Here is a 14809-nt window from a genome sequence, read left to right on the forward strand (position 1 = left end):
TCCCTGTATGTCTACCCCCGCGAGGCCACCCGAGGAGATCAGCCGCGAAGGGAGTGACTTCTTGGTCGGGGCTGCTCTCCGCGAAGGCCCCTCATCCCCGGGAATGCACCGGGAACAGAGGCCTTCGCGCGAGAGCCGGAGCCCCAACTCCCCGCGCGCGACACAAACGAGTCCCCTGGGCATTGCCCTGAAGAGAAAGGAGTGCGAAACGGCACGAAATGGGGACAGGTGGCAGGCCTCCCCCTCCGGAAACCCAGAGAGTACAGCAGGCAGGGAATTTGTAAAAACACCTCGTTTTTTTGTTTGTTTTTCAATTCAACAGCGCTTTCCGCGGCAGCTAGCTTTTTTTTACAAACTTTGAAAACGCTTGGAGCCTGCAGAAAGGAGAAACTCCTGCCAACTTTCTCCGAGGGATGGGCTTCTCTGGAGGCGGAGGGGGGAAGTGACCGGCCCACCGATGAATACTCCCCCCTCCTCTCACTGGGCTGGGCAAAATGTACTCCGGGGAAAGGCTTCAGGGCAGAGCCCTGCCTTGCCTGCTATGGCTCCTCACTTCAGCTTTTCTCGAGTTCTAGTCACAGTTGCCTCCCAGATAACTTAAATCAAACCTGAAATAGTGGATCACTTCACTCCTCTTAATAAACTTTGTGGGGTTTTTTTTTTTTTGGTTTTTTTTCAGTAGATCAGGACCGCAGGGTATGCTCTCTCATCTGCTGGAGTCAGAGATATACTGAAAGATCGCAGGGGGGCGCACCAGGGTATAGGTGGTGCCTTTTCAGTTTCTCTCTGACTCCATCTGCTGGACAGGAGGCATAACCCAGCAGTCTGGACTGATCCTGGTACGTACAGGGAATAGGTGTTATCCCAGGACAGCAGGATGTAGTCCTCACATATGGGTGACGTCAGCAAAGGAGCCCTAGGCGGGAAAGTTTTCTGTCAAAGTTTCTAGAAACTTTTGACTGGCACTGTGATGCCACTGAGCATGCCCAGCATGCTATGATATTCTCTGCCACAGGTGTCACTCTTCAGTCTGGTATTGTAGCAATGAGCTTTAGCAAAAATAAAATAATAAATTATGAGGCCCAACTCCGCGGGGTGGCGGGTGGATTTCGTGAGGACTACATCCTGCTGTCCTGGGATAACACCTATTACAAGGTAAGCAATTTTGCTTTATCCCAGGACAAGCAGGATGCTAGTCCTCACATATGGGTGATTAGCAAGCTAGAGGCTGAGTCATTTTGTATTGAGGCAATAGTTATGTATTGTAGTTGAAATGAATCAGCTGAAGATCACAGCAGGTTGGTTGTAGAAGGAGTTGGGTTTAAACTGGAAACAAGTTCTTTAAGACAGATTGTCCATAGGCTGAATCTTGTCGTCCCTCTTTGTCCAAACAGTAATGAGCTGCAAAGGTGTGAAGAGAACTCCATGTTGCTGCTTTACATATGTCAAGGATTGGCACTGAACGATAGTGTGCTACTGAGGTTGACATTGCTCTTACTGAATGTGCCTTTACTCGCCCTTGGAGGGGAAGGCCTGCTTTTTCATAGCAAAACTGTATGCAATCTGCTAGCCAGTTGGATAGAGTATGTTTACCCACTGGTTTACCAGGTTTGTTTGGATCATAAGAAACAAATAGTTGATTGGTCTCTTCCTGTGGACTGCAGTGTGGTTTAAATAGAAAGATAGAGCACGTTTACAGTCCAAGGTATGTAAAGCTTGTTCTCCTTGGTGAGAATGAGGCCTTGGAAAGAAAGTGGGTAAAACTACAGATTGATTCAAGTGGAATTCCATAACTACCTTGGGAAGGAATTTGGGATGTGTACGGAGAACCACCCTATCATTTAAGAATTTTGTGTAGGGTGGATATGTTACTAGTGCTTGTAACTCACTAACCCTTCTAGCTGATGTAATGGCTATGAGGAAGATAGTCTTCCATGTGAGAAATTTCAGGTCACAGGAGTCTATGGGTTCGAAAGGGGAACGCATGAGTCTTGTTAAAACCAGATTCAGGTCCCATTCTGTGACTGGAGGCCGAATTGGTGGTTGTTTTTTTTTTTAATTCTTTATTTCTCATTTTCATTCAATTTTACAAAGAAATTATTTAGAACCTTTATACATATAGTTACTTGAATCCTAAATATACAGAATTTGGGAAATATTCATACATCGACATTCATAAAAACTTCGATTGATTTCCTTATATTAGGATTCAAGGTATATGAAATCAAAGTAATCTCCAAAAAGGAAGGAAGAAAAACTGCTTTTTAAATTATACATTGTAACTCCTCTTAAAGAAATAATAGGAGGCTGAAGTTAAGTAACTAAGGATTTACGGAGAAATATTGCAGTAATAAAATACCTTATATTTGATCAACTATTCTATTTCTAGTCCCGGCATAGCTACTCACTTATCTGTGCAACACTTGTAGGAGAAGATTCTGCCAACGTTATCTCTGTAGTAATTATATTAGTTTGCTGTGATTCAATAAATTGTTGCAATTGATTGACTTGGTAAAATATATATGCCTGCTCTCCTTTCTTTAACTCACATCTACATGGGAAGCGTAATAAAAATACAAATCCCAAAGAGACAATTTGCTGGCGTAAGGCCAAAAATTCCTTACGTCTATTCCTGGTAACAGGTGCTAAATCAGGATATAACTTAACCACCTGGTCATGAAAAGTTATTGGAAATTTTTTAAAGTATTTTTTCATGACAGTAGCTACGTCTTGGGTAGTAACAAAGGAAACTATTAATGTGTTCCTGTGTACGACATCTAACGATGAATCTTCAAGAAAGTTAGTCAAATCTACAGGGACTTGGGGTCTATTAGTTAGGAAATAACAAGTATTTATTGGAGGAATTGCTTCCTCCACATAAGATAATTTATCCCTAAAAAATCTCTTTAGGGTTATATAGGGAATCTCTCCCAGTACCTGTGGGAAATTGGTTATTCTGAGATTTAAATGTCGCATCCTGTTCTCTAGTAGCTCCAAGCGTCTAGCACTAGCCATTTGGTCTTTAATTAAACACACATTTATTTGTTGTAATGATTTTAAGTTTTTCTCGTTTTCATTTAATCTGCGTATTGTCTCATTGTTCTGAGTCTGAACTATCAATAGTTTCCCTTGAAATTCTGTTGTTACATTGTCCATACGAACCATAGCATTACTCAAATTGTTAACAGCCTCTAATATCCTTTCAAGCGTTACCTGACCCGGTTCAGATGTTGACTGCAGTAAATTCTGGACTAATGGTTCCCCCTGTTCTGCTTCCCTTTCAATCGGGATTTGCAGAGCTTCACCATTGTCCACACTGCGTTGGGCCGGAGGTGGGCGGCTGTCCAGGCTGAGGGATGCTTCTTCCTGGGGGGTACGCGAATCTCCATTTCGTGTACCTCCAACGGAGTCCTCAGCTCCTCCTCTTTCTTCTAGTTGAATTAAAAACTTGTTAATCTCCAGCTGAGTCAAGGCAGATGATGGGGGTGTCGAGGGATACACCCGAATCTTGCCTTTCCTTTTCGCCGGCATAGCAAGTCTTTGATGGTAACAATATCCTTAACCTCGGTGAGAAATAAATGAGAAACTTCAAATCGTAGAATTAACCCAGCTGCTACTGCTGCTACTTATCTTCTCATACTTCTCAAACTTCTCGAACTGAGTCGAACAGAGTCGCGCGCGCGGCTTGGCGACGCGCCGGCGGCAGCGACGCACCACAGGAGTGCACCTTTTAAGGTGTTCTTGGGCGCCTCCCTCTGACGTCAGGGTCGGCAGTCGGGGCTGGCACCGGAGGGAGAAAAAAACAAGGCAAGTAGGAGCAGTTGCTCAGTTCATGTAAATGTCTCACCGTCAGCCTCGTTCACACCGCCGCAGGAGTGCGCCTTTTAAGGTGTTCTTGGGCGCCTCCCTCTGACGTCAGGGTCGGCAGTCGGGGCTGGCACCGGAGGGAGAAAAAAACAAGGCAAGTAGGAGCAGTTGCTCAGTTCAAGTAAATGTCTCACCGTCAGCCTCGTTCACACCGCCGCAGGAGTGCGCCTTTTAAGGTGTTCTTGGGCGCCTCCCTCTGACGTCAGGGTCGGCAGTCGGGGCTGGCACCGGAGGGAGAAAAAAACAAGGCAAGTAGGAGCAGTTGCTCAGTTCAAGTAAATGTCTCACCGTCAGCCTCCCGAATTGGTGGTTTAAGGTGAGTTAATCCCCTCATAAACCTACTTATTAGGGGTTGAGTGGAGATTGGTACATCTCCAACCTTGTTATGGTAAGCTGAGATTGCACTGAGATGTACTCTTACTGATGAAGTCTGGAGGCCAGAGTTTGAAAGATGATATAAATAGTCTAGTAGAGAAATTGTGGGGCAGGAGAAAGGGTCAATGTTCTTTTTCGTGCACCACGAAGTAAATCTTTTCCATTCTGAAGAATAGTTCTCTCTTGTGGAAGGTTTATGTGAAGCTATAAGTACTTGAGATATATGGGTTGAAAGATTAAGTGGTTGTAATATCAAGCTTTCAACATCCATGCTGTCAGAGATAGGGATTGAAGGTTGGGATGGCGCAACTGACCCTGATCCTGAGTTATGAGAGTGGGAGCTACTCCCAAGCGAATTGGATCCCTGATCGAAAGGTCTAGAAGTGTGGGAAACCATACTTGTCGAGGCCAATATGGGGCTATGAGTATCATGGACCCTTTGTCCTGTTGTAGCTTCACTAGAGTTTTGGTTATGAGCGGTATCGGAGGATACGCGTATAGTAGGCCTGAGTTCCAAGGGCGAGCAAAGGCATCCTTGGCTGGCTGGTTCTTCTGTTTGTGTAGAGAACAGAAGTTGTCCACTTTGTGATTTAGATGTGACGCAAAGAGGTCTATGGTTGGTTGACCCCAGTTTTGAAATATTCTGGTCGCTACTGAGGGATCCAGTGATCATTCGTGTGGTTGGAACTGACGACTGAGTCGATCCGCCACTACATTGTGAATGCCTGCTAGATAAGTGGTCCGGAGAAGTATTGAGTGGTTTAGGGCCCAGGCCCAAATTTGTGCAGCTTCTTGACAAAGGAGATACGAGCCCGTACCTCCCTGTTTGTTGATGTACCACATGGCTACCGTGTTGTCTGTTTGGATGAGAACAGTCTTGTGTGAAAGGCAGTCCTTGAACGCATGCAGTGCATAACGTATAGCTCGAAGCTCCAGGAAATTGATTTGGAAAGTTGCTTCGAGTTTTGTCCAAGTTCCCTGGGTTTGGAGATTGTCTATGTGAGCTCCCCAACCCAAGGTGGATGCATCTGTAGTTAACGTTATCTGTGGGACTGGTTGCTGGAAGAGTAGGCCCTCGCGCAAACTGTCCTTGTTTACCCAAAGTAGAGAGGAACGTAGTTGGTGGGTTACTTGAATTGGAGAATGCAATGGTTGAATGGCTTGGATCCATTGAGATCTTAAAGTCCATTGAGTTACCCTCATGGCTAGTCTTGCCATAGGAGTGACATGAACTGTGGAGGCCATGTGGCCTAGTAAGGTTAGAAACTGATTAGCTGTAGCTTGCGTCTTTGAGTGAATCGAGTTTGCTAGCAAGGACAATGTTTCTGCTCGATCCTCGGGAAGAAAGGCCTTTGCAAGGACGGTGTTCAGTTCTGCTCCTATGAATTGGAGCAGGTGAGACGGTGTGATATGGGACTTTTGATAATTGATGAGAAATCCCATGGAGTGAAGTAGAGCAATTGTCTGGTTGAGAGAAGTTATTGCTCCTTGTTGAGATTGACTCCTGATGAGCCAGTCATCTAGGTATGGGAAGACATGAACACCTTGTTTGTGCAAGTGTGCTGCTATTACTGCCAGACATTTTGTGAATATTCTGGGAGCAGAGGCGAGTCCGAATGGCAGTACTCTGTATTGGAAATGTTGATGACCCACCATGAAGCGCAGGTACTTGCAGTGAGGAGGGAATATTGGAATGTGAGTATAAGTGTCTTGAAGATCCAGAGAACAAAGCCAGTCTCCTTCTTGAAGAAGTGGGAGCATGGTGCCTAGAGAAACCATCCTGAACTTCTCTTTCTTTAGAAATTTGTTGAGATTTCTGAGGTCGAGGATGGGACGTAGGCCTTCTGTTTTCTTTGGAATGAGGAAGTAACGGGAATAGAATCCTCCGCCCTGCTGAGTCCGAGGTACTAACTGGATTGCCTTGGCTCTCAGAAGGGTGGATAATTCTATCTTTAATTGATGTAGTTGAGATTTTTGCTGTGGGCAGAAAATCGGTGGGAAATCTGGTGGAATGGAGAGAAAATTTAGTTTGTAACCATGGGCGATTATAGAGAGTACCCATTGGTCTGTTGTGATTGTTTGCCATTGTGTGTAAAAGTGTGATACTCTTCCTCCCACTGGCAGATGTATTTGAGGATTTAAAATTATGGCTTGTTCTCTGGTCTGACTCTCAAAATCCCGCCGCTGGACCTGACTGAGTTGGAGGTTGCATGCGAGGAGGTCTAGGTTGTCTTGATTGGGAGCGTTGTTGTTGAGGCCTAGTAGATCTGCCCCTGGATGTTTGTGAGTAGTATCTACCTGGCCTGTAGTAAGAATGCTTTGGTTCCCTGCGGGGTAAGCATCGTTGTGATTGTGTTGAAGTATCCTGAGGCATTTGGGATAGCTGACGTAATGTTTCAGTGTGGTGCTTTAGCTGTTGAACGGCTTCTTGGACTTTATCACCGAATAAATTGTCTCCCAAACATGGTAGATCCACAAGTTTTTCCTGGACCTCAGGCCTGAGATCCGAGGCCTTGACCCATGCATACCTACGAGCAATAATTCCAGCTGCTGCAGTCCTGGAGGCAGTGTCAAAGCTATCATAAGCTGCTCTGACTTCATGCTTTCCTGCTTCTAGGCCTTTGTTCACTATGGCCTGTGCTGGTTCTTGAAACTGTGCAGGTAAAGAATTTATGAATTGTTGCATCTGCTTCCATAAATCTCTCTGATACTGTGTCATATATAACTGGTATGCAGAGATTCTGGAATTTAGGATTGCTGCTTGATACACCTTTTTTCCCAATGAATCAAGGAAGCGGTGATTTCTGGTTGCTTGGTTAAAGTGTCGATGACATCTTGATACCGTTGCAGTAGACGCTGGAAGAAAGCTAGATCTTGAATTTCTGGCTCTTCTTGTGGTGGTTGTGTCGATGGAATAGCCGCCGGAATCGATGTCGACGTCGAAGGCTGTCGTCTCGGTGTTAAAACTGACGTCGGTAGAGTTATTGGTATCGACGTCGAAGAGGTCGATGGCAGGTGTGCATATATCGATGTCGACGCCGTTATTAAACTGGGTATCGACATCGAGTCACCTTTAGTCCTCGGTGCGAAAGTAGACACTGGCAACGGTGGTCCCACCGGCATCGGCAAAGTTGCCGGCATCGATGCAGGGAGCATCAGCATTGACGAGCTCGTCGGAATCCATTGTTTCTCCATGAAAGCCTTCGATACCGCTTGTCTGATGATATCAGACAATTCCGGCATTACAACTGATGGTACCAGAGCAGTTGTAAGCGGTGGCGGAGGTTGAGGTACAGGATCCGATGCAGGGCCCTGCAAAGGATCAGGAACCGGAGACGGAGGATGAGGCCCAGGCGCCAATGTTTCCTCAGTCCGTGGCCGCTTTGCCATCAAGGGTTCCTGGGAAGCAGTTTCGGGCATCGATGGTCGTCGATGTCTATGCTTGTGTTTCAAATTTTGAGGGTCGATGGATTTCGTCAATGACGGCGATGAAGGATCCCCCGACAGCCCCGGGTGAGGTTTTTTTAATTAACAAGCGCTTAGTCATTCCAGCCGGAGACGACTTAGATGACGCCGAAGGAGATGGGATAAGTTGAAGTTGGAAAAGATGCTCCATTTTTTCTAGTCGAGTTTTGCGACTTTTCGGAGTCATCTCGGCGCATTGTGGGCAGTTATTTACCTCATGTTTTTCCCCTAGTCATAAGACAAATTTGGTGTGCGGGTCAGTAATCGACATTTTTCGAGCGCATACAGGACATTTTTTAAAATCTGTAGCCATATTTTCTAGTCGACGGCTGTCGAAAAGAAACGGGAATTCATGAGAAAAAAAATTTTCTTCAAATGAAGAAAATAAGAGGGAGAGGTACTCACCGGCCGGTGAAAAAAGTACTTTGAGAGAGAATATCAAGTTAACTTTGACTATACAGTCAAAAATTGTGTTGAGAGAATCTCAACGACTCCTATCCCGCGATGCCTACAGCAGCGCGGAAAGATGAAGACTGAAGAGTGACACCTGTGGCAGAGAATATCATAGCATGCTAGGCATGCTCAGTGGCACCACAGTGCCAGTCAAAAGTTTCTAGAAACTTTGACATACAACTTTCCCGCCTAGGGCTCCGTTGCTGACGTCACCCATATGTGAGGACTAGCATCTTGCTTGTACTGGGATAAAATATATTATTTACCGAAGTCCACAAGAGAGGCCTCTGACCAAGAAGGGGATCTGGAGACTTTGAGACCAGTCTCTTGATCTTACGACAATTCTGGAAACATCAGATACGGAATATTAGCAGTGCCTACGACACTGATAGTGACTTTGGCTCTTGAGACTGACAGAGATTGGTAGCTAAAACTATGCATTAGGCATAGAAATGAGAGATTTTTGGGTAGTATTATAAGAGCTTCACTGGATCTCTCTCGAGAGACCCAGAGGAGGAGAAAAGCCTTCCTCCTGCTGAGACCTCAGGTCTTGTTAATTGGGGGAAGATATTTCCTTAAATTTCCATGCAAATGTGTGGTTAAATATTCACAGATTACTTATGGTTTTTTTCGATCCACCCAAGTTAACCCAATTCTTAGTGGGAAAAGCCCCCATAACTCCTAGGGTACCTTGTTTGGATCCTCCTGGTCCTCCATAAATCATAAAGTATAAGTGTCGCTGTTATAACAGTATATTGCCTTATAAGTTATAAATACTTTTTTCTTTAAGGTTGTGAAGGATTTCCCTCCCCCTTTGAGGACTTTGTTAATAGAGAGATTGAAATAGATATGATTTCCTGATGTATATGCAATATTACAGTAACAGTATAAGTGAAATCTGTTTTTCCTATCAAGATTTTGTTCTTGTAATTATGTAAAATGGCATAAATAAAAAATAAAAAAAAAATAAAAATTAGTTTTCTAAGTTTAAAGTATCAAAACATTGCATCTGTGCAAAGTCAAAAATATATGCTCAATGTCAGTGCAAAAGAATGAAAATGTTTTCAAGTTAATGTGCAACTGTTGGTTCCTCTGTCAGCCAGCAACATGCTGGGTACACCAGGTCACTATGTAACACCTCTGCACTCATTGCTGGGGAGGGAAGAGGAGGAGGTTTGGAGACGCTCTATAATCTGCATAAACATTGCTTCATCTCACCCTTCCGAGAGCTCGCTTAATTCATCCTTCACTGGATAACTTGCCGAGAACGGAGCCAGCTTTCTGCTCACCTGCCCTAGGGGAAAAAAAACAGGAGAAGAAAGCTGTGTAGTATGGACAAATTAATTGATTGCTGTTGGCTGAGTGCTACATGTTACAGATGGCCAAAGAAAAAAACAGGGCAACGCTCCCAAAACAGAAACTAGAACCACATGGCACAGTGCCTGAGGAAATTCTCAGATGTTCAACCAGAGATACCAGAATCCTTCAGGACACTGAATAGTGTATCTGCCTTTCACAAAGCAGCCCTGAACTTCTGCTTCCTTTACCATGGTCAGGAAAGGGTTGGTTCTGTAGAACATGTCACAATAAGGCTCACATCATGCTGTTGCTAATATATTCTTTCCAGGGCTGGCTTTGTCTGTTCTATGTATATTTTTCCTACTCTTCTGTACTCTCTGTGAACCAGGTTGTACTAATTTCTTCTGCAGGCATCGCCTGTTTACCCTTAATTTCATAAGAACATAAGACAGGCCATACTGGATCAGACCAAGGGTCCATCAAGCCCAGCCACTGTTTCCAACAGTGGCCAATCCAAATCACAAGTACCTGGCAAGTTTCCAAACATTAAATAGATCCCATGCTACTAATGTCAGCAACAAGCAATGGCTATTGATTAATAGCAGTTTAATAACTTATTCAAACCTTTTTTAAATCCAGCTACACTAGTTGCCTTAACCACATCCTCTAGCAATGAATTCCAGAGCTTAATTGTGTGTTGAGTGACAAAGAATTCCCTGTACATACCCGGATCAGTCCAAATTGCTGGGTTTCGCCTCTCTTCCAGCAGATGGAGACAGAGAAAAAACTTCGAGAGCACCCTCTCTTAACCTGGTGATCCACCTGCTGCTCCTCAGTATTTCTCTGTCTCCAGCAGATGGAGGTGGTGCAAAACCTGCAGTTCTGATCCAAGTGAAAAAAAAAGAAAGGGTATGAAATTTATCTAGGAGTCTCCCAGGGGGTTGAGAGGTCCTGGTGGGACCATCCCCCCTGGTTGTAGGCGTCTTTAGACGAGCAGGGGTTGGGAGCCTTGAGCTTTCTCATCCTTTTTGACCAACGGGGTGATAGCTAGTGGTCCATCTCCCTCCCCCCCCCTTACTTCGCTCCCCTACAGCTGCCCATACCAGACTCTTCAAGGAAAGTCATTTATTTATTAAAGTTTTGTTAAAAAAAAAACAAAAAACAAAAACACAGAGTTAGCAAGGCAGGAAGAGCAGTGCAGGGAGTTCCTGGCTGGGGCTTCCCCCTCAGCAGCAATTTTTGTTTTTGACAGCAGGGAGCTGAAGTTTAATTTTAGCTTGTTGCGTTCCCTGGGCCGGCCAGCAGCTTCCTCGCAGCGGTTTTGACTTTTTTTCTCCCTGATCATGCCGCGAATGGGCCGCTGTACCCATTGCAGTGATCGGCTCCCCAGTCGAGCCACATTTAACATTTGTTGCCAGTGCCTCTCTGGTGGGGAGGACAGCACCAGCGGGACAGCGATGGGAGAATCGCAGCAGCTCAGCACTGGGAGACTGCTCGCTGCTCGGGAGGCCCCGGCTGATCCGTTCCTGCTCAGCACGGGAATGACGGACATTTTCAGCGCTTTTTGTGCCGCTGAAAACAGTGTGATGGGGTAGGGGATCACCCTCCGGCCCTCTCCCTGGCCGATTCGAGCCCCGGGGCGGCCCATGGAGCAAGTGGGGGCTTCCCTGAGGAGTTTTCTGATCCTTTGAGGGGTAGTTCGTCGGGCCCCATGGTTTTTCCCCCACAATTTATTTTATTAATGCATCAGGCCTTCCTGGCCAGTGGGGGTGACAAGCGGGGTCCTTTTCCCCCTCAGGGGCCCTCTGGTCCTCCATGCAAGGTTCCCCAAAGGGGAGGAAGACACCAGTGGCGATGTGTATTCATCGGGTACTGGCCTTGGGTCCACAGGACACAGACCGGGAGCACTCCTCCGACGATACGAACCAGAGGGAAGGGCCAATGGCCCCTAGCCATCCCTCAGACGACCCGGATGTGAGCGCCACGGCGGATCAGGCCTCTCCGGTGGAGGGTGATGACCCTAAGGCGGCCTGCCTGTTTCAGAAGGATGAGCTGGCGCCCTTGATTCCTCACGTTTTGGCCGAACTGGGTATCACGGACCCTCCCGCAGATCCCAGTCCAGTTACGGTGGACCCAGTCTTAGCAGGGTTACGGGGTCCGGCACGTACTTTTCCTCTGCATGAGATGTTACAGCAGATGATACTCCGGAAGTGGAATTCCCCGGAAATGGGGCCTAAGGTTAGCCGGGCCATGGACAAGTTGTACCCCTTGCCTGAGGACGTGTTGGAGTTGCTTCGGAGTCCTAAAGTGGATGCCTCAGTTTATGCGGTTACCAAGAGAACTACTATTCCTGTAGCGGGTGCGGCGGCACTGAAGGATCTGCAGGATTGCAAACTGGAGGGCTACCTCAAAAGGACTTTTTTGTTTTTTTTTAATTTTATTTATCATTTTGCAGTTTTACATTTAGTTATCCTTCCAAATAGTTTTGCAAAACATAATATACCAATATTGGTCATTAACAATTCCTAAGTAATTTTCATACATAATCCAAGAAGAAAAAAATATATATATATATTAACTTCCTATAATATCATACAATGGTAAGGATATTAAATTTAAACTTTTAAACAAGGTAACCTACAAGAGGCAAACAAAATATCAATCAGGAGTATAAATAAGAAAACTAAAGTGGAATGGGCTTTATGTATATCTGCAGTAATATAATTCAAATAGACCTACTACCTTTCAGTGGTTGGGAGAGGACGTTGCAGGCCTATGGGTTTCAATAAACTGCTGGAGCTGGTCAGTTTGAAAAAAATACAAAAGTTTCCTCTCCTTTCTTTATAATACAGCGACAAAGATATCGTAAAGAAAAAGAAAAACCTAAGGAGGTTACATTTTGCCTTAATAGGAATTCTTTTCTACGATATTGTGTTATTGGAGCCATATCGGGATAAATCTTAATCTCTTGATCACAAACTTTTATAGGAAATTTCCTGAAATAATTCCACATAACAGTTGTAACATCATAAGATGAGATAAATGAAACTAAGAGAACTTTGTGTTCTATAATCTCAAAATTGGAAGTCTCTAGAAAGCTCGTTAGATTAGTAGGAATTTCAATATTTGCATTTTAATTTCAAACGGTTGCCCGGTTTGGTAGAAATCTACAGGAATTTATTGAAGGCATATTTTGATCTGAAAAACCCAGGCCATCTATTAGAAATCCTTTTAAGGTAATATATGGGATTTCTCCCATTATTTTGAGGAAATTCAAAAGGATTTTTGAGGTGTTTGCCCTGGGCATCTGTGCTGCGGTTTGCAGCAGCTACATGCTTCGAGCAGGCCTGCGCTGGGTTCAGTAGTTGCAGATTGCCAAAGATCTTGAGCTGGCGGAAGCGAAGCAAGCAGAGAGGTTAGAGACTGTGGTCGCTTATGGGTCAGATGCCCTCTATGACCTCCTTTGCACGTCCTCGCAAACAATGGTGTCTGTGGTGTCAGCCCGAAGACTTCTATGGTTGCAGAATTGGTCGGCAGATGTCTCTTCCAAGTCTCAGTTGGGGGCTCTTCCCTTTAAGGGTAGACTTCTATTTGGGGATGACCTGGAGCAGCTAATCAAGAATTTAGATGAAAATAAGCTACACAAGCTACCGGAGGACAGACCACAAGTGCAGAAAACGTTCTCTTCTTCCCGCTCTCGCTTTCGGGGGCAACAGCGTTTTTGTCAGAGCAGGGCGCAGAATGGCGGGCAACAGGAAAAACTCGCCAAGGTTTCAGTCCTGGTCTTCAGCTTACCGTGGACGGCGCGCTCCCCGCGACTGCGCGGGACAAGGCGCTGTGGGAGGCAAGTCCTTGCAATGAAGTGAGACCGGCCCACTCCCCGGATCCTGTGATAGGGCACGGCTGTCTCTTTTTCTCTAGGAGTGGGTCCATATCACGTCAGATCAGTGGGTTGTGTAATAGAACACTGCTACACATTAGAATTTGCTCATCCGATCCGAAGTCTGTTTCTGGTGTCCTCTTGCGGCTCCTTAGCAAAGGAGTTGGCCGTTCGCCAGACTCTGACACGACTCCAAAGTCTGGGGGCCGTATCTGTTCCTCCGGCTGAGCAGAGGAAGGGACGTTACTCCATTTATTTTGCTATCCCCAAGAAAGAGGGAATGTTTCGGCCTATTTTGCATTTAAAGGTGGTCAATGTTGCCCTCAAGGTACCCATGGAGATGCTCCGGTCGGTCATCGCAGCTGTGCGAAAGGGTGAATTCCTGGTGTTCCTATACCTGACAGAGGTCTATCTTCACTTCTGAATTCGACAGGACCACCAGAGGTTCCTCAGATTTATGATCCTGGGGCAGCACTTCCAGTTTTGTGCCCTACCATTTGGCCTTGCCACAACTCCGCGGACGTTCACCAAGGTGATGGTGGTGGTGGCGGCGTCCCTGAGGAAGGAGAGAGTGCTGGTACATCCCTATCTGGTCGAGTGCTCATTCAGGCGAAATTGGTAGCCCTATGGCTCACAAGCTGTAGAGATGGTTTTAACCCGTCTATGCTCACTGGGTTGGGTAGTCAACCTCACCAAGAGCCATCTTGTGCCCTCCCAGGACCTGGAGTTTTTAGGAGCCTGTTTCGACACTAAAATCAGCAAGGTCTTTCTTTCTGGGGACAGAATCATCAAATTGCGTGGGCAGGTGCAGTCCCTGCTGTAAGCCTCCGTGCCCAGAGTCTGGGATTACTTGCGGGTCCTTGGTTCCATGGCTTCAACTTTGGAGTTGGTTCCGTGGGTTTTCACTCATATGAGGCCTCTGAGCAGCTTTGTTGTCCCTTTGGAACTCTCTCTCAGAAGAGTTCTATCTCCCGCTGCCGCTTAAGGACGTTGCCAGGTGGCAAGTGCAGCAGCATTTGGAGCGTGGCGTGGACCTGGAAATACCCCGGTGGATAGTGGTGACAACAGACGCCAGCCTCACTGGCTGGGGTGCTGTGTGTCAGGACCGGGCAGTGCAGAGCCAGTGGTCTCAGGAAGAGTCATCATGGTCGATCAATTGTCTCGAGAACAGGGCTGTTCGCTTGGCTCTGGAGAGTTTCCTCCCCATTCAGAGTCATCAGGCAGTGCGAGTATTGTTGGACAATGCGACAATGGTGGTAGCATATATCAACCAGCAAGTCGGAACAAGGAGTCGTCCCGTGGCGCTCGAAGCGAATCTATTGATGACCTGGGCAAAACGCCATCTACAAATGTTGGCAGCATCACACATTGCGAGGGCGTCAAACATACAGGCGGACTTCCTCAGTCGCCACCAGCTAGACCCGGGAGAATGGGAGCTGTTCGACGAAGCCATGCAGCTGATATCCCACT

At 46.1% G+C, this 14809-nt stretch overlaps 1 protein-coding gene across 4 annotated transcripts in view; it reads right to left on the bottom strand.

The window, feature by feature from the left end:
* ZNF276 (zinc finger protein 276) overlaps window positions 1-14809 on the bottom strand; it is a 332393-nt gene that overhangs the window by 238669 nt on the left and 78915 nt on the right. For all 4 annotated transcript variants that reach the window (XR_003857676.1, XM_029608213.1, XM_029608214.1 and 1 more), the window contains exon 5: window positions 9379-9454. Coding sequence is in view for 3 of the 4 variants with exons in the window: in XM_029608213.1 (XP_029464073.1) it covers window positions 9379-9454 (76 nt within the window). In the remaining variant the exon portion in view is untranslated. The remainder of the gene's footprint in view (window positions 1-9378; window positions 9455-14809) is intronic.

Source organism: Rhinatrema bivittatum, chromosome 7 (genome assembly GCF_901001135.1).
Source record: "Rhinatrema bivittatum chromosome 7, aRhiBiv1.1, whole genome shotgun sequence".
In the NCBI taxonomy this organism is placed as follows: Eukaryota; Metazoa; Chordata; class Amphibia; order Gymnophiona; family Rhinatrematidae; genus Rhinatrema; species Rhinatrema bivittatum.